Below are 20,241 nucleotides of genomic sequence, written 5' to 3' on the forward strand. Positions count from 1 at the left end.
CCCCGTTGGGGCAGCTGTGCGCTCTATAAAATACACAAATAAATAAATAAATATGGTCGGAGGGGTCGTCCAGATGCATATTAAGATCACCTAGTACGGTAAAATTAGCAGAGGTTAGGGCTAAATCGGAAACAAAGAAGGGAAGTGAGTTGAGAAACTGACCTAAGGGACCAGGGGGATGGTAGAGTAGCAGGCCCGAGAAAGAATTGGTAGATGAGAGTTCTAAGGTGAAGATGATGCTCTCAACGTCAGGTAAATCCTCCGTAGAAGACCGGCAGCAATAATTATCTTTAAAGATAATAGCTAGCCCTCCGCCTCTTCCTGTCTTGCGATCCACTCTGTGTATTAAGTACCCTGACTGCAGGATCTGGATGATGGATGGATCAGCTTCATCCTGCAACCAGGTCTCTGTCAGGAATAAAATGTCAGGTTTGAGATCTTCAATGAGGGAGCAAGTCGCAGTGAGGGCAATTGGTGGGACTGTTAGCGAGGGTCAGTGAGTGTAGACATTTAGTGACCGAGACTCCATGCAGGTTTATAGTATCTGGGCGTTATAGGTAAGAGTTGGTTGAAAACTGCCAGGGTTCATGGCCCCTGGTCCCGGCCGGGAGCGGAAGGGCACAGATGGGTTTGCCTTTGGCGTGCCCGCTGCGTGCGTCTGCTGCGCGTCCTACCTGACATGCGCCCGAAGTAGTCCCCTCATGCCTCCACACTAGACCTCTGACTGGGTGTAGAACTGGGAGACCGGAAGTACCACTCCTTCCTTCCCTGCCCTCCGTTAAATCGGCACAGACCACGCCGTGACGGATCGGGGCAGGAGGAGATGCACAGATTCTAACAGTGAGTAAGTTTTAAAACATTTGTTCTTTTAAAAATGCAGATTACAACATGCAGCGCGTAAATGCCAGTTAGAAGTTACCATGAGTCACAGCAGCTCCCGACAGACTATGCCACAGTCTGTCTCTGACTTATTATTATTATTATTATTATTATTATTATTATTATTATACTTTTAAGTTCCCAACCTTGTGGCACCACCAATGCAGTCGAGTGAGTTTGCGATCTACAGCATGTAAAAGATGAGCAGCGTTGTAAACTGAGAGTCTTGAGACACTGGCGCTCCCTAGCAGACACTATATCCTACCAGACATGCAGATGCAGGTGAACCCTCCAATGCGGTCCACGCAGCTGGCGTTATTCTGGCACGGCATGGACAGGCACTCGTTAATGTCGGTCTCACAGCGGGGACCCGTGTACCCCTTTCCACATTGGCACTGGAAGGAGCCCCGTGTGTTTACACACTTTCCAAAGTGCTCACATGGATTGGCACCTAGAAACAAGGAGAAAAGACGACCTGATGAAGGAGGCAGCAACTTCTTTCATCACTACAACCGAAACAATGGCACCCTCCAGGGAATGACCGTCTGGCCTCTTAAACTAATCTCTGAGCACTCACCTGGACATGGCAGGGTCACTCTGGAGGGCCTTCGTTGATTAGCTAGCAGTCTCTGACCCACATATGAGACTCACAAGGGATGGGGACCTGGTACGTCAAAATCTTGTCTGGCATGAAGCAACAGGCACTGCTCAAGTTCTGTGGGTAAGTTGGCGAAGGGGTCCAATCAATGAATGAATGATTGTGTTGCAGATCTGGCGCCTACGATTCCCTATACAATTTAGAGATGAAGGATTACCTTCAGGACTCAAGTTCATAACTCTTCAAATCATACCTGCACACACTATGAAGCTGTTTAAAACCCACACAAGATATGTTGGCGTCTTCCCAATCTGTGCCACTCCTCAGCCGTTCACTGGCTCAACACTATGAAGGACACGATTCTGGAAACCCAAACACAGCCGATGTTACTGGTGTACGTCTGCTCCCCTGGAGGATGTCTCTAGAGGAGAGCAGCGCTCTTGCACTGGACGGGGCTTCAATCCTACAACATCGCCACTCCAAAGCAGATAAAATACCGTACTGTGGACACCACAGCTGCAAGAGCGTCCAACAAACCTGCACTGCTCTAATGAGAGACTGACCAGCTAAAGGTATCATAGTCCATAACTGAGCTACCAACCTTCCAGAATGAATACACCTCTACCTTCAACCTCAAGAGCATTCTTCTCACTGATGGACGCTGCTACATAAAGTTAGTAAGACTCTGGTGCTAAGGCATGCATGGATGGATGAGGCCGGTTATTCTGCCCTTTAGGGTCAGCAAGGCCAGGGCCGAAGACAACTCAAAGCCTGTAAAACAAGCAGATCAATTCCCATAACTGCCTGCTTCAAGAGCCATGTCAAGAACTCAAGATTTCCCTACACTATGGATTACACTTGCCAACTAAATGCCATTAATACTTCAGATAGCAGTACGATGATCAATTACCTTTTTTGGACGGCATAACGCGGAGCCAGCCCAGGGAGAGCTGCTCCAACGGTGACCACCTTAACTTACCTATGGAGCACTCGTCAACATCCTGGTCACAAGCACGGCCAGTGAGGCCAGGAGGGCAGGAGCAGATGACACGGCCGTTCACTGGGTTGGTGTCACACATTTCATTTTCGTGGCATGGGTTACTGATGCATATATCGTCCAGGTGGCAAAGCAGACCTGGAAGATTGAAAAAAATAAAAGCTCATAACTGAAGTAGTGTAAAATCCATCAGAGCCCTAGAGGCCGGCCACAATTCCACCTGCTAGGAGAGTGATCTAAAAAAAGAGACATTTTTCTATGAGTAACTTAGCTCCTCGAGGCTCCCAGAGTCTCCCCGAGGCTCTACTCACCAGTCTTCCCCATTGGACACTCGCAGTAGAAAGAAGCCACTCTGTCATGGCAGGTGGCCCCATTGAAACAAACGGCATTCGCACAGTCGTCAATGTTCTCACTGCAGCTCTTGCCTGTCCAGCCATTCACACAGACGCAGGTGTGGCCACCGTGGGTATTGGAACAGGTCCCACCATTGTGGCACGGATTGGGCTGCAGCCGGCATTCGTCCACATCTTCTGTGCAGAACTGACCTAATAGTTATGAGAAGGAAGGAAAGAGAAGGATAAAGTCAAATATAAAACTAACCATCATCCAGAAGTGAAAATCTATTCACAACCTACAATCTGTGGGTTTCTCCATTAATTGAAGAGGTGGCACAGCGTTCCTGTAGAATTCAGGACTTGGAACACTTGTTACGCCTTGTACGGTAGTGAAGGTGAAGCAGGGCTTCAAGGCACTTCACAGTAAGATGAGGGACCATACCTCCCTAAAAGTCTCAATATTACTGAGGCGTCCTTGTTCTTAAGCTCCTGAATAAGACATGGAAACACCCTCCCTTTCTGTGAAACGGACTCCATCGTGCTGTGCCAGTCTGGCTCACAGCTCTCACTTGGGGGACCATCTATCTCATGTGGAAGCCCCCTGAACGAGAAGCTTCTTCTCAAAACAGCTTCACTGCAGCTTTCTTGGAAAGTGTATCCATTTCATATCACCCTACTCCTCCACAGCGCGATGGTAAAGGGTGAATAGCATGAAAAAGCAAGCTCCAATGCTTCCACCATGATGGGTGGGGGAGCAAGGCTTTCAGAACCAGAACCAGGACAAGACCTCAGCAGTTCCCGGAGAGCATGTGCTGGTGCTGTGGGTAAAGAGGAGGGGGCAGGGGCTAACCAACAAGGACTCCTCTCCCTTCAAATCCTTCTTACCAGTCCACTCCGGAGCACACCGGCAGCTGTAGGTGTTCACCCCGTCCACACAAGTCCCTCCGTTCCTGCACTTATGGCCTGGACAGCCATCAATGTTGATCTCGCAATTCTGGCCACCGAACCCTGAGCAACACGAAAGAGGAACAGCATGTTAGAAAGAGGTAGTAAAGTCCAAACTACAAGCATGATGAGCAGAAGGCACTGGTAGTAAAGTCCAAACTACAAGCATGAGGAGCAGAAGGCACTGGTAGTAAACTCCAAACTACAAGCATGATGAGCAGAAGGCACTGGTAGTAAACTCCAAACTACAAGCATGATGAGCAGAATGCATTGGTAGTAAACTCCAAACTACAAGTATGATGAGCAGAAGGCACTGGTAGTAAACTCCAAACTACAAGCATGATGAGCAGAAGGCACTGGTAGTAAACTCCAAACTACAAGCATGATGAGCAGAAGGCATTGGTAGTAAACTCCAAACTACAAGTATGATGAGCAGAAGGCATTGGTAGTAAACTCCAAACTACAAGTATGATGAGCAGAAGGCACTGGTAGTAAACTCCAAACTACAAGCATGATGAGCAGAAGGCACTGGTAGTAAACTCCAAACTACAAGCATGATGAGCAGAAGGCACTGGTAGTAAACTCCAAACTACAAGCATGATGACCAGACGGCACTGGTAGTAAAGTCCAAATTACAAGCATGATGAGCAGAAGGCACTGCTAGTAAAATCCAAACTACAAGCATGAGGAGCAGAAGGCACTGGTAGTAAACTCCAAACTACAAGCATGATGAGCAGAAGGCACTGGTAGTAAACTCCAAACTACAAGCATGCTGAGCACAAGGCATTGGTGGTAAAGTCCAAACTACAAGCATGATGATCAAAAGGCATTGGTAGTAAACTCCAAACTACAAGCATGAGGAGCAGACGGCATTGGTAGGAAAGTGCAAACTACAAGCATGATGATCAAAAGGCATTGGTGGTAAACTCCAAACTACAAGCATGCTGAGCACAAGGCATTGGTAGTAAACTCCAAACTACAAGCATGAGGAGCAGACGGCATTGGTAGGAAAGTGCAAACTACAAGCATGATGATCAAAAGGCATTGGTAGGAAAGTGCAAACTACAAACAAGAGGAGCAGAAGGCATTGGTAGTAAAGTCCAAACTACATGCATGATGAGCAGACGGCATTGCCTTTTCATCTTCCTAGTCATGGTTTCATATCAATCAGCAAGATAAGTTCCTCACTCATGCGTAGGGCACTTCCTTTCAACACCCTTTACTTCACAATTGTTAATTACTCGATCGACATAGCAAATTTAGAGAGAGTACCTAACTGAAAACTGACCTTTAAATTCCTTTTCTGCCGGTAATGCACCACGGGTCTTTGGTTGTTGTTATTCCACACTACCCCAGCATTTTTAGAGGGGATGTACGTCGTTACAACGCATGCTTTTACCACGCATGCCTTTACGACGCAACTTTTACAACGCAAACCATTACAACGCATAGTGCTTAGGGGTGCTGGATAGTGAATAGTTTAATTTACTATTCCAACTCCAGTCCCCGTGGACACTAGGGAAGGTGTTGGATAGTAAATTAAATCTATTCCCTATCCTAGAGCGCCCCCAGTGCAATGCGTTGTAATGGTTTTCGTTGAAATAGTTGCGTCGTAAAGGCACTGCGTTGTAAAAGTTGCGTTGTAAAGGATGTTTCCCTTTTAGAGGTGCTGACTGCAAGCTGCTGCTCCTGTAAAGACCGTGGAACTATTGTCACGTCTCTTGAGAGAAAGTTCCTTCATCCCTCACACCTTTTCAACGTTTCCTTTTATTTTCCTTTCCCTGGGTTTTGGCTTCCGGATGGCTGTTTTGAATAGGGGAGAAGGAATCCCCTAAACCAGACCGTTTCTAGGCTATGAAAGAAAGCTCACGGTATCCTGGCGTTGACTCATAGGAGTAGTCTAGAAGCCGAATTTTCTTTCTTTTCCTTTTGCGTTCCCTTAAAATTCTTTTCTTCGGGTGTGGTGACGGTAAAACCGAAGTAGAGATAGGCCAGTCCACTGACCGTTTTTTTCTTCTTTTTTCACAGCAAATCCGACTTGATTTCGGAATTAAACGACAGAACCTAAATGGTTTAGGAGCATATTTAAAATGCTGGCATAAAATTAGAAGGGATAATAATTCCTTGCTTATGACAGTGGTCTGGGAGGCAATATGTGATAACAAACCTAAGCAGCTCATGAATATTGTAAACTGGCGATAGACATGTTCAAGGCGAAACAACTATGGGCCTGACCACTTTCACAGGCGGCTTTTAATAAAGTTATAAATGGGTGTAGTAAAAAATTGTCGTCTTTATGGGATAAAGCAGTACTGGCAAAGATATCCCATACGTGGACAGTTATTGCTTCGTACCGTATCTTAAAACCTCAGAGCTAGCTAGAAGACTCAAATAGCCAAAGGGCAATGCTGAAGCTTATGAATTTCCGAGTTGGAAATAGCCAATTTCTTGGAGACGCCCCTGCATGGAAAATGATGAGTAGTGAGAGGATGTGTCACCTCTGTAACCACAAGAGAGAAGATATTTGTCATATTACAGATCTGAACCGGCATATAGGGTGGAGCCGGCATATAGGGTGGACCGGCTGGTGATACCGGGAGGGAACTGTGAACCATTGTTATATGCCCGCAGGCCGCGTGCGGACTGGCCCTCCTACACTGGGATGGTGGTACAGCGCTGGAGATAGGTGAACAAATTTCTGGGGTTGTCGGATTCCTTGACTGATAGGACCCCCTGTGGATGGGTGAGCAGTTGGCAGAGGTGTCCCGCTTGGTGGGCTTCAGCGGTTGGAGGCTGGGAGACGTGTGGAAGGGGGCCGCCCCCGCTCCTTTGAATATTTGAAGAAAGAATACGACATGCACGACTCGTAGAGGTGTCACTACCTGCGCCTCACATACGCCTTGCGCACCCACATTAGAGGAGGCAGCTCCATCCCGGAGTACTCTCCAATGGAGGATCGCCTTCTCCCTGATCCCATCCCTGGGAAGCCTGCATCAACGATCTATTGTGAGCTCATAAATAATATGCCCGACCCCCTAGTGTCGCTGAGAGCGCAGTGGGAGCGGATTGGAAGATGAAGATTGGCAGGACGCCCTGCAGAGCCCTCGAGAAATTGCGATTTGCGTCTGGTTCCGGTTGGTACAGCTCAAAATCTTACATCATGTGAAATGAAATGAAATGAAATGAAAAATTGCACTTGTATAGCGCGTAACTACCCGGAGTCCTCGCAGCGCATCATGTGTACTAACCGCGCACCCACTTGTATACATGGGGCAGGTGTCAGTCGTCCCTATGCGTAAGGGGATGCCAAGGGGAGGGCTCCTTCTATCATATCTTGTGGGAGTGCCCTAAGATAGTGCCCTTCTGGGCCAGGGTCACGGATACGATGGCTGAGGTGGTGGGCTCTCCAGTACCAAGGGAACCCAGGAGGCTACTACTAATGATCAAGGGGGCCACAGACTGGACTAGATTTGGGGAACTTTGGCTGGAGGTGGCAGCTTGTGTCGCACACAGAAATGTAGCCAGGGCCTGGGGGGCGCAGGCTCCTCCACAGTGTGATCAATGGGTGCGAGATCTCGATTGGTGTCAGAGAGCGGAGGAAACCATCTACAAAGGTAGTGGATGTGCTAAAAAATGGAGGAAGATCTGGGTACCTTGGAGGGAATGTCATGTAGATATGCTTTACCTAGATGCTGTGTTAAGTTAGCATGAACTTATTAGGAGTTTAAACGCCATTTTACCTTTCTGCTGCTTCTGCACACAACACATAACTGTTACTTTAGCTTTGAGCCTATTAGAGTGTTATGATTCACACGAGAATAATATGTTGTTACTCTGATATCAGCCTTGCTTGGTCAGCTGTGTCTGTACAATGAGTGCTGAAGCCTTCAAGGATATCTCGACACAGTGGTTGTTGTGAGGTCTGATCTTCGCACGTTCCTAGACATAACATACATGCAGCTGCGGCCAAATTCTAGATTTAGGCGCGTTTTACATTGCTTTGCACAGAGCATACACACACACTTGATGGTGCTTCGCATGCAGAGAGCTGGTGGAAGATGATGTGATCCCTTACTATTAGGATCTGAGGTATGGGGCCGCCCTGCTAAAACCCAAAGAGACCTTCTTAGATATAATATAATATACTAGCTAGGGAGGGTGAGAATTAGGTGTTGTTTAACCTTCTTCGCTTTAGCATTTTAACATGCTTTCACCTTTTGTATTCTATGGACTAGTAACTATGCTGATTACTTTGTTTCTTATAATTTGTTTACTTGTATTAGCTAAGATACTGCGTTTGAGAACACTGCATTAGAAAATAAACATTTCAAATGTGCAAGCGTCCTCATTTACTCCTTGTTCTGGATTGAAATGATTGTATAACGAAAGAGTGTTCATGTGTTCCACGTTACCTGAGGTGTATTAAGTCCATGTTCTGGTTTGTCTAAACACTGGGAGTTTGTAATAACCAATGAGACTCTGTAGCTAATCTGGTAGGGGATTTTGGGTACTAAGGTGAGTTTTGGCACACCCTAATTCACTGAGGTTCCAAGTCTCTATGCACAGTTCTGTATGAGAATGGAATCCCTGCGACATGGCGCTCAATCGTTGGTGGTCTTATTACATGACACTTGAGTAGTGCAATGTTCAGTCCTTAACCCCTTCACTATTGTTTCCGGTTAACGGTGGTGTCGGACAAACCTACCTGTATTTACATAGGTCTTTTCAAGCTTGAATCTTTCTAAACGGTTTTCTTGAATTACTACCCAGTTGTGTTACAAAGTTTACTTTGTACCTCTTTCTTTCTGTGTCACTATGGCCACGGTGAACATTCCGCAACATAGTCGCATTGCGGTGCGTAATCATTTGCAGACTTATAATGTTCCCGTGGATGGCATGGCCGTAATAATGGTGGTGAGTGCAGAGGTGGCTTACCCATACGAAATGTTTTACTCGTGGGTCACCTTCCCGGCTGTGAACGCCAATACTACTGTGTTCGACACGTACACTCCCACTGCTGTGCCACAGGAATATACTCCATATAGGGCACAGGAAGTTCCTAATGATGCTTGGCAGTACCGCGTTTGGTTTGATGGCGTCCTACCCCACTCTTTGACAGCTCCGAGGTTAGGTCCTTTGTCCATTCCCGGCGCAAATTGGCCTGTTTTGGCTGGATTTACACCTCATCCTCAACACGGGGCGTGTTCCGTGAGTTAAGACGACTACACGTAGTCGCAATTAGCGTGATTAGGTCGTTAGTGCAATACATAACCCGTAATCTCCCGGGCGGGGCCCCAGGTGGTGTGGCGCTTCCTGGTGGTGGAGAAGTGTGGCTCACTGGTTAGAGGAGGCAGACCTGGAAGCAGAGGTCAGCCCGGGACCAGGGTTCAATTCCTGGCTCGGCGGGGTCTTGAGTCCTAAAATGTCCATGGACTCGACAATTCTCGCTCCGGTGCCTACTCGATTCACGGGTTCACACTCTGCGACTCTGGGCAATAGCTTGCTTAATCTCCACAACGGCCCCTCGCGGCGGGATGCCTGGCTTTCACCTTGCGGATACCCTGCGGGGGTTATCTCACAGGGGAATACCAGGACGGGTTCCCTAAGCAAGCGCTTAGAAACCGCTTGGTGATTTGCGCTATATAAATTCCTGTACATTTACATTTACATTCCTGGCGGACAGGGCGGAATGAAGCTTAGTCCTGTAATAGTCAACGCTGTGATGGGCAAGCGTCCCCAGGATAAGGATGATTTTCCTTTCTGGCTTGCCGAAAAGTTTGACCAGCCGGAAGCAGTATTTCCTAACACGACTCCTGGTGAAAAACACAGGATTCTGACAATTAGCATGCCGAAAGACTTGACCCCAGAAATTGGTGACTGTGAAACATGGGGTAGAACATTTGCGGCAGTCTATGCGAGGTGTTACGGCACTCCGCCTATGACTGTCCTGACAACAGTCCTTAAGCGTGTTCAGGATGAGCACGGACCTGAGGCGGCTGTTGAATTGGGTATGCGCCTATGTGGCTCCATTAATGTAGTTTCCGATCTCATACTTCTAAATGCCAAGGGGGATGCGGAACTTTCAGGTGTCCAATGCTTTGCAGGCGATTCCCGATGTCGAAAAACCCCGACAGTTGGCAAGGATTATTGTGGCGGCTTATAAAACCATGGGCCGCAATAGTGTGGGTCTCAAGCCTTTTTCTACTAAAGAGAAAAAACAACCCCAAGGGCAGAAGTCAGAAACTGACGAACAGTCCAAGACAAAAAAACAAAATTGGCCGAAAAAACAAAAACAGGGAAAACAACAGAAACAGAGACAGGAGTCTCGTCCTGCGTCTCCTTTGCCTGCGCCCCAGAACGTATTTATGACTTGCGCGATCGCGCGATGATAAAATCACCTGATCGTTTTCAGGTTTCTGATCAACGCTCTCCACGTTCTTTTCAGGAGTCATCGGCCTCATCGACTGGTGGTGTAGGCGGCGGCAGGGGTCGGGGTGGCAAGCAAGGACGCGACCAGCCCCGCCCGAAAGACGGTAAAGGCAAGCAGGACGATTCTACGCCGAAGAGATCCCAGTTTCAGAAAAAGAAAGTCACCGCTTTACCAGCGAGATATGACACAGATAGTGAGAACGCAGCTTCAGAATGAGACATGGGCTCTGACCTTGCTGGACAGCTCGGCGGAGATCACCATAGTGCGAGAGGCCCTGCGTCCACTTCTGATGGTGACAGCGACTGATCGTTATGTTGTTGTGGAGACAGCTGACACCAGAGTAGCTCCCCCTGATAGACTTTATGAAATAGTCTTGTTCATTGAAGGTGACATACAGCGTACCATAAAGGAGGTGTTTTGGGAGAATCTTACAACTACCTATGACATTTTGTTAGTGGAGGGTGACTAGCCCCCACCTTTTGTTCTCGCAGCTCCAAGAGGGGAGGAGGTAATCCTCCCTAGTTTCGCGCACATGGTCTCGAAGGAGCATGTGCTGAATTTTGCAGAAGAGTGGGCTATAGCCCTTGCGCCGGCTCTGTACCGTACACACTGTGGTTGGGATACATTTTCCCCACACCACGAAATACCTTTGCAGTCTCAGCCACAGCTTCAACCTCAATATCCCATTAGACGTGAAGCTAAGGCTTCCATTGCTGAAATCCTTGAACAATTGGAATATCAAGGAGTGATTGAAACATGTGTGTCACCAATGAATAACCTTCTTTTTACTGTGACCAAGCCTGACGGATCATATCGTTTGGTATTGGATTACCGGGATTTAAACTTGCATTGCCGTACCTGTGCAGTACAGAATACTCACGACTCTGCCTTAGTGGATAGTCTTGTGCGTAAGCGGTTTAAGACCACGCTTGACATTTCCAACGGTTTTTATGCCCACCATTTGGATGGTCTAAGTTCCCAATGGACCAGTTTTACATGCGGCGGCGAACAAAAACAGTTCAGGCGTTTACCGATGGGCTATAAGAATAGTCCTGGGGTATTTGCTGCCCGCATTGTCTCTCTCTTAGAGAGAATCAACCCTGATGCATGCTCGTATGTGGATGACATTTATCTCACAGACGACGAACTTTGGGAGCATCTGTGTCGCATAATTTGTATCTTTGCGGACTTCGGTTACAAATTCAACTTCGCACATTGCAGAGTACACAGTGTTGTTTCTGGGCTACGAGCTCAACAATGAAAGTAGAGGTTTGGCTCCTCACTTCTTGGAGAAATGCGCACAACTGCGCGCTTATATAACTCTGAAGAAATTACAGTCTTTGCTGGGATTTTTAAATTCCGGAAGGACATACATTCCGGAATATGCCCAGCGTATCAAGCCTCTGTATGCCTTGATACAACCAACTTTTACCAAATCATGCTGGCTGCCAGAACACTCAGCTATTCTGCAATCTTTGCAGGCTGATCTGCTTGAATCTAAATACTTACTGACTCGTGATAACCACACCAACCTGGTGATAAGAATCGTCCCTGGGGCGGTGGGTTTCACATACCTTACTTTTAATGAAGGAGACACAGTACCTATTGCCTACAAGTCACACTTGTACACTTCGTCTGAAATACGATTTTCCACTGTGGAGAAAGTTTTGACGGCTGTACAGATGGCGATTCTTAAGGAATGTGCTCTGTCACAGGGAAAACGCATGTTGGTTGTTAACCCGTGTCCTGCTTTGGAGGCAGTTACGAGAGCCAGTGTACCATAGTCTAAAGCTTTGCACCCTCAGTGGATACAATGGGCTACTTCATTGACATCTACGGATGTCACATTTATTTTTGATGCCTCCTGACGGTCGCAGGAGTTTTTGCAATATGAATTTGTTCATCCTGCACCTTTGGCTATGCGGCCTTTGGATCCATTGCATCATATACACTGATGGTTCGGTGCAGGTTGCGCATGGGTTTAAACATGCATACGTTTCTGCATGTGCCATTGTGGTAGGTGCCATGGTGAACGATGAGTTCAAGTCCAGAGTCGTGCACACGCAGACTCTAGGGGACTGCACCGCACAATTAGGAGAGCTTCGTGCTCTGATGCTTGCATTGGAGTACGCTGATCCTAGTGTGACTACTCGGTGTAGCACGGTTACAACGAATTTTTTACAACGCACTACCATTACATCGCAACTTTTACCACGCAAACCATTACAACGCAATGCGCTGGGGGGCGCTCTAGGATAGGGAATGTATTTAATATACTATCCAACACCTTCCCTGCTATCCACGGGGACTGGAGTTGGAATAGTAAATTAAATAATTCACTATCCAGCGCCTAAAAGCATTATGCGTTGTAATGGACTGCGTGGTAAAAACCGCGTTGTAAAGGCATGCGTGGTAAAAGCATGCGTTGTAGTGACACCAATCCGACTACTCTTATTGTAAGTGATTCTTACTACTGTGTCCAGTCTTACAATGAAAACTTGTTCTTTTGGATTCAGAATGATTTTCGTGATTCCAAGGGTAGCACAATAAAACATAAAATGATCTGGGTCCGAGTGGCTGAGCTTAAAGAGCAGTTACCACTCGTGTTTGTAATTCATACTCTTGGTCATCAGCGCGTGGGAGTCCACGCTGTTGGCAACTCGCTTGCTGATGAGGCAGCGAAATCAGCAGTATCGACATATTTAGTTGCAGCAGTTACACGGTCCAAAAGTAAGATTGATGATGATATCTTGGCAGCTGTTGCTGCCACTGAGAAGGGAATTAAATATCCTTAGGGGTTCCCTTCGAAGTACTCATACCACTTAAGTCCCGGTAAGTTTCCTTATGTGAAAATACCTGACGTTGGGGAGAGATTGATTCCCAACTCGGATCGCAGAAATATATTGATCACAGCGGCCCATGAAGGTGTTGCGTCTGCGCATGCGGGCGTTTCTGCCACTGTGTCTCAATTACAACAGCGTTTTTGGTGGCGGGGACTGTACAAACAGACGCGCGATTATGTCCTTCAATTTCGCGCCAGGATACTCTGGAGTAATGGAGCGCGTTATAAAACAGCAAATAATAATAATAATAATAATGTGACATTTGCCAGCAGATTAAGCCTTCAACTGCTGCGCGTCCGCCCCAAACACAGTTGTTCATTTCTAATAAACCACTAGGTTGTGTTTATTTAGATCACTGCGGTCCTTTTTCATCTGATATTGCATATAAGTATGTCTTAGTCGCAGTTGATTCATGCACATGCTTTTTATGGGTCTGCCCTCACCGCAGGCTGATTCACGGACTGTCATAAGAGATTTGCGTGTCTTTGTAGGGATTTTTGCCTGTGGTACCTTCCATTCGGATCAGGGTCCTGCTTTCGCCTCTAAGGCGTATAAGGATGCCATGGCTTCGTTGGGGGTTCAAGTAAAGTTTTCGTCTCCATACAGACCTGAGGATAATAGTGTAGTGGAACGAATGAACCGTGACTTAAAGCAATCATTGACAGCTCGAGTTATAGGCACTGGCAGGAACTGGCTGGCCCATCTCAATGGCGTGCAGCGTGCTCTCAATAATCTCCCTAGAAGGTCTCTGGGTGGGCGGACCCTATACGAAATGCTCTTTGGTATCAAGATGTATGTACCGGACCTTGACGGTCTAGACTCAGTGGCTGTTGCTGCCTCCTTTGACATAGGTGAACATTGCAATGTTTTACAGACTCTACAAAAGACAAGAGACAGTCTTGCAAAGGAACATTTGCCCTCCGCTTCGGATGATGCATTGCAGATCCCGGTAGTTGGCTGGCTACCCCAAGTTGGAGAATTGGTTCGGGAGAAGATCGAAAACAAGAAGGAATTTAGTCCCTCTTACCGAGCTCCAGTTCCTCTGCTTGGGGTGAAGGGCACAAGCACAGTCATTTTACCACCACATCCTGGTCGTAAAGAAAACAGGTATATCTCCATTTACAATGTCAAGATACACAGAGTGGCCGATTCTTCTTAGTATGACACCGGCGGTCTCCTGTCCTTCAATTGTGAGAAATTCTGTATTGGCCACTGCTTCGAATCCTGAGCCGGAGGTGGCCCTCGAGATGCCTGCAATTTCTAGTCCTTTATTGAGTACATTGCCTGGTACTCAACTTGATGAAACTGACTTCACTTACCCAACTGACTTATCGATGCCTGATTTACAAACTCGTTTAGCCACAGAATGCAGATTTTCATTTGACATTGTTCACACACATCAGGAAAGCCCTCACGGATTACAGTCTATGCAAGATTATTTAAAAAAAATTTTTTGATTCCCCCTTGGACATATATTTGGCTGGTGCTTTTTTGATTTACCTTTTTATGTCAATTGGTTTTGTGTTTTATTTTTTCCGAATCGTCAATGGACACTATGTCGAAGAGAGAACATGCATTCGACATCTTAATGGAACATTGGCACCCCATTACTCATCGCATACTGCACACAGATTGAAGAGAGACTTGGCTTTTGTTAACATCACTGCTTGGCCTGTCCTGGATGGGATTGTATGGGATGCTGTTAAATTTCAAATCCATGGCCCCACTGAGGTTATAAATGTTATAATGTGCTTAGAGTTAACATGGGGGATGTAGTTAAACAAAACATACGTTCTGATGATTAGGATGTTCAGGCCGTAGAGGCACTGTTTTCTGATTTGAAATATTATGCTGCCTTTGATGCTGAAGATTTGTATTTAGAATCTGCTAATTATGGTGATTTATTTTTTTCCCAACATTTTGGTAACCACTACCTACATAAAACTAATTCCAGGAGGAGCAATGTGAATTACACACAATGGGAGCATTGCCCAGCTCCTTTGCGAGGCAGTTCGAGTACCTTTTTGAAAAAGTACACTTATTTTACTGACTTTAATCAGTCCAATCCCGCTTCATTTTATTTTAAAATGACAGAAAAGTCCATGTCCAAGGTTAGACTTACCGATACTAAATTATTGTACTCGAAGTCCTTTCTAGACCAGCTAGCTGTTGGAGGCTACGGGTTATGGAAGGAAACAGTTGACCTTAAATCTGTTTGGGGTTCTATCTAAAAATTGGCAGGTACAAGGCACTGAGGCTTTGCACCGTGCATGTCTCAACCCGAATCATATGTTGTTTTTGACTTCTACCATTTCACAGACAACATGCTTTGGATTGGCTACTTCTAAAAAATTAAATACCCCTTCCTTCCCTGATTTGATAGAATATTCAGGTTGGAGTAATACTACAAAATTTTCGATCAGAGAGTTGCAAACTCTATTGCTAAATTCGTCCTTTAACATATCCAGTTTGGATCCCAAGGGTTGGTTGCTCTGGCACAGAAGTGCTGACTCGTGCCAACATCGTTTTCTGGGTTTAGCTGATGGCTTTACACAGGTCAGGGTCGATCCCCGTTTTGAGAGTTACCATTCTGTAACCACCTATTCATTAGGAAAATTATGTCAGAATTGGCTCAAACATTCTACCTTGGCGTCAGTTAAACTGCATTTATCTAAACTGACTGACGATGTTGATTTGAATGATTTCATAAAAGGCCCGGCTAGAGGTAGATCTAGAAGATGGATATATGCAGTTTATAGTGAAATCTGGAAAACATCACAAATTGAGGCGGCTACCCGCTTTAGGGCTATTGATCAAGCTAATCTAGAAAAAGTGCTTGCAGTTGTGGATAATAGCATTAACCCGCTTTCTTCCCGCATTTACATATTGGATAATATTGTCTCATCTGTTGTTGATATTGTGCAAGATGTTGGGCCCGATTCACAGAACTAACTTAAGACAAAATCCTAAACTTACTACTTTTGGTATTCACAGAAATTAGGATTTTGTCTTAAGTTTGTCTTAAGACAGATTTAAGACAGACTTAAGACAAAATCCTAACTTAAGTCTGTCTTAAGACAAATTTAAGACAAAATCCTAATTGCTGTGAATACCAAAAGTAGTAAGTTTAGGATTTTGTCTTAAGTTAGTTCTGTGAATCGGGCCCGATGTGTCTGTATTATACCGTGGTCAAAATCAATTTCGTTCTATTATGCAGTTTGCGTGGACCCTGCAGACGCTTAAGGCCGGGAGAGTGCCTTGGAATTACATGAATACCTCTTCTCTCTTTGCCCCATTTAATTTGCCTGATAAGCAACATTTGCTTTCAATGAGAGATGCATCTTTTTCCATGTTACACATTGAACGATTGGAGTCTTTACAATTCTCTGTGGCAGAGAATTGTACTGCAACGTGGCATATCCATGGCTCTTTTCGAATTTAAAAATTGTATGAAGTATTTTGCCATTGGTAGATACGAGCCTCTTGGTAGCCCCTATCTACATGAAGCCTGGTCGCTCCCTTTTACTGACGGAAGTTTATCTGAAAGGTGAAGAGTGCACCGAAACACCAGATCACTCATTAATGTGTAGACATATTCAATTACACGACTCTTGTAATAAAGAACAGCCTAATTTAGCCTGTGTTTTGAAAGGTACCCCCGTGCCCGCTATCGTCCCCACATTCACATTACGGGCAAACAGCAGTTATTTACTTTTAAATAATGAGGATTGCTGTGGGTTAATAAAAGGCATTGCTTATGTCGTTACAGTCAGTGAACGTGTGGTTTGCTGTAAAAATGTGTTGTATCCACCCACGCATGGGAACTTGGATGTTTCCATCTGGCCGAGGATTCCGACCTTGAAAGCAGAGTTCAATAAGATGAGTCGCATAAGAGCTCTATTGTCCCAAAAAGAAGTTGCCCTGACATCTGCTCGTGAAACATTTGTCCTTCACGTAGCTAACACCCGCACAGAGGTCCATGCTTTAATAAATACTGACCTACCATTGCATTTCGGTGAGCTGATTCATACAATCTTTAGCGCATCCTCCACAACGGGGCTGGCGCACTTTTTTAAAGTAGTTAGCAGTGGTCTTGTGACTTCGGTTCCAAAGATATTTGGGGTCATTTCTGCTTTCTTCCATTCAATCTTTTCCAGCCTATTTGGTGGATTTCCCGTTTTACTGGCGCTGGCTGCAGGCGTTCTGGTGCTATTTTGTTTTATTAAAAATGGATGCACATCCTGTGTTCCAAGACGAGCTGTCGCGGCTGGCACTGTTTCGCAACAGGATGCTTGAATACTATGGAACGCTGCCGCTCGCCACCTTAAGTGCAGTTTATGGATTATCATTTTGATTTTCCTATTTTACATGTATCCAGCCTGTCTTTTATTGCCTGAGCTGCGATTTCGACTGGGCCCTGAATTTGTGTCTCTGCAATATGGTGTCTCCTGAAGTGGATTTTAATCAACTCATGAGCCCCTTAGTTGCTCATGAATTGCTTTGATCTGACGGAGGGATTATGCCCTTTGCAGCGATGCATGGAATACTGGGTTGTTGGAATATATTTGCAGTGGCGCAAGATTTCTTGGCACACAGCTTCATCGAGAACCCACCGAGTTGTCCTCTGATAGTGCTAGAGGCTCCGGTAATTGAAGAGCATGTTTGTTCTTTCCCACTATTGAATTGGATGGCTGAATTTTTTTCGGATGATAACAGTGACTTCCTTCTGGAAGCTGTTGCTGCTTATTTTGCATATTCAGTGCTAGGCTGAGATCTATCGATGTCTTTGTTGACATTGAAATTTTTCGTAATTTTTTTTTTTAAGACATGAAAAAACTTTTAAGTCCCGGACCTATTGACTTTGATTAAAGCCAACACTAAATTGTCATAATGGTGAGATTTTGGTTTTTTGGGTGACAAAAATATTTTTTTCTCACTTACTCAAATTTGGACTGACTATCGTTCTTGAACTCTGCATTTAAAAAATGAGCCCCTTATCTTATCTTATCTTATCTTATCCGTGCTCGGATCATGGGAGGGTGTGATATAGATATGCTTTACCTATATGCTGCGTTAAGTTATCATGAACTTATTAGGAGTTTAAACACCAATTTTACCTTTCTGCTGGTTCTGCACACAACACATAACTGTTACTTTAGCTTTGAGCCTAGTAGAGTGTTTTGATTCACACGAGAATAATATGTTGTTACTCTGATATCAGCCTTGCTTGGTCAGCTGTGTCTGTACAGTGAGTGCTGAAGCCTTCAAGGATATCTCGACACAGTGGTTGTTGTGAGGTCTGATCTTCGCACGTTCCTAGACGTAACATACATGCAGCTGTGGCCAATTTCTAGCTTTAGGCGCATTTTATATTGCTTTGCACAGAGCATACACACACACTTGATGGTGCATCGCATGCAGAGAGCTGGTGGAAGATGATGTGATCCCTTACCACTAGGATCTGAGGTATGGGCTGCTCTGCTAAAACCCAAAGAGACCTTCTTAGATATAATATAATATACTAGCACGGGAGGGTGAGAATTAGGTGTTGTTTAACCTTCTTTGCTTTAGCATTTTAACATGCTTTCACCTTTTGTATTCTATGGGCTAGTAACGATGCTGATTACTTTGTTTCTTATAATATGTTTGCTTGTATTAGCTAAGATACTGCGCTTGAGAACACTGCATTAGAAAATAAACATTTCAAATGTGCATGCGGCCTCATTTACTCCTTGTTCTGGATTGAAATGATTGTATAACGAAAGAGTGTTCATGTTTTCCACGTTACCTGAGGTGTTCTAAGTCCATGTTCTGGTTTGTCTAAACATTGGGAGTTTGTAATAACCAATGAGACACTGTAGCTAGTCTGCTAGGGGATTTTGGGTACTAAGGTGAGTTTTGGCACACCCTAATTCACTGAGGTTCCAAGTCTCTATGCACGTTCAGTATGAGAACGGAATCCCTGCAACAGGAACTCAGGGAGATGGGGGTCGAACTGGGAGGAGGCCTTTCAACGTGAATGTTTTGAGGGTGGGTCAGGCTGGTCCTACTTTGTGTGGTACACTGTTAAACTATCCCATGCCATTTGAACTTTGTACTTCTGTTTCCGTACATCCATCCGACATGCTCGTCTTCAGTGTGCAATATTCTTTCTGCATGCATCTTTGGTTTTTGAAAGAAGCTTGGTATCAGAATGCAGTGGTTCATTTGGAACTGTGAGATAACTTTTCGCATGAACTGTGGGTCCATTCTCATGACAATTCTGTCTTTGTGAAGCTGAAAGTAAGATTCCTGTAATATGAGTGCTTGTAACTCACTAACTCCGCATAGTGACGATATAGTCACTATGAAGGCAGTCTTCAGTGTGAGCATTTGTAATGTAGCCTTATGTAATGGTTTAAAGGGAGTCTTCAGTAATTGTGTAAGCACAACATTTAGGTTCCATGTGGGAGCAGGCATCCTCTTTGGAGGTACAATTCTTTTTGCCCCTCTAAGAACAGTTTGATGACTGGTGATGTGAAGAGACTTCTCCCAATGTGACACTTGTGTATGCCACCGCTGATACTAAATGTACCTTTAAAGATAAATAGGTCAGCTCACACTCTAGAAGGTATGTTAAGTATTTGAGCACTGTCTTCTCCCTGGAAAGCCTTTTAAATTAATCTTCTTTCCTGAACCAGAGTGAATATTTTTTCCATTTCGCTAAATAACACTTTCTAGCTGTTGCTCTTCTAGCTTCTCTTAAGACCGCCATTGTCCTTTACGGTAACTTCGGATATCCGAATTCTGAGTATTCGGGAGCCAGGCTGCCAGGCTTAAAGACTACGATTGTGGGTGGAGCACCCGTCCTTCGTGCATCAAGAGCAGATCTTGCCTTCACTCTACGCGGATGATCTGCTGATGTTTCTGGCGGACCCTGCTGAGGTAAATACGGGGGCGACGGAGATGTTGTGGACATTTGGGGAAGTGTCAGGGCTAGGTGTGAACTGGGAGAAGACTTGCTTTTTCCCGGCATGCAGGACAATGACAGCTCCAGTAGGACTGGAGACATTGAGGTGGGAGCCTTGTTGCTTACAAGACCTGGGAACTAACATTTACCATGAACAGGCGAACCTCTTGGAGGGCAATGTGAACAGGACGGTGCGAGGGATCAAAGGGAGTATGGCCTTTTGGAGCACTCTACTGCTCTCAGTAGCGGGTAGAGTGGCACTGCT

At 45.4% G+C, this 20,241-nt stretch overlaps 1 protein-coding gene across 1 annotated transcript in view; it reads right to left on the reverse strand.

Moving 5' to 3' along the window:
• LOC144758201 (uncharacterized) overlaps positions 1–19,276 on the reverse strand; it is a 122,315-nt gene extending 103,039 nt beyond the window's left edge. The window contains exons 1-5 of the mRNA XM_078646416.1: positions 19,126–19,276; positions 3,695–3,817; positions 2,786–3,019; positions 2,457–2,612; positions 1,145–1,330 (exon numbers count right to left, since the gene is read on the reverse strand). Coding sequence (XP_078502542.1) covers positions 1,145–1,330; positions 2,457–2,612; positions 2,786–3,019; positions 3,695–3,817; positions 19,126–19,276 — 850 coding nt within the window. The remainder of the gene's footprint in view (positions 1–1,144; positions 1,331–2,456; positions 2,613–2,785; positions 3,020–3,694; positions 3,818–19,125) is intronic.
• Positions 19,277–20,241: the final 965 nt, after the last annotated feature.

Source organism: Lissotriton helveticus, chromosome 1_1 (assembly GCF_964261635.1).
Source record: "Lissotriton helveticus chromosome 1_1, aLisHel1.1, whole genome shotgun sequence".
Classification (NCBI taxonomy): domain Eukaryota; kingdom Metazoa; phylum Chordata; class Amphibia; order Caudata; family Salamandridae; genus Lissotriton; species Lissotriton helveticus.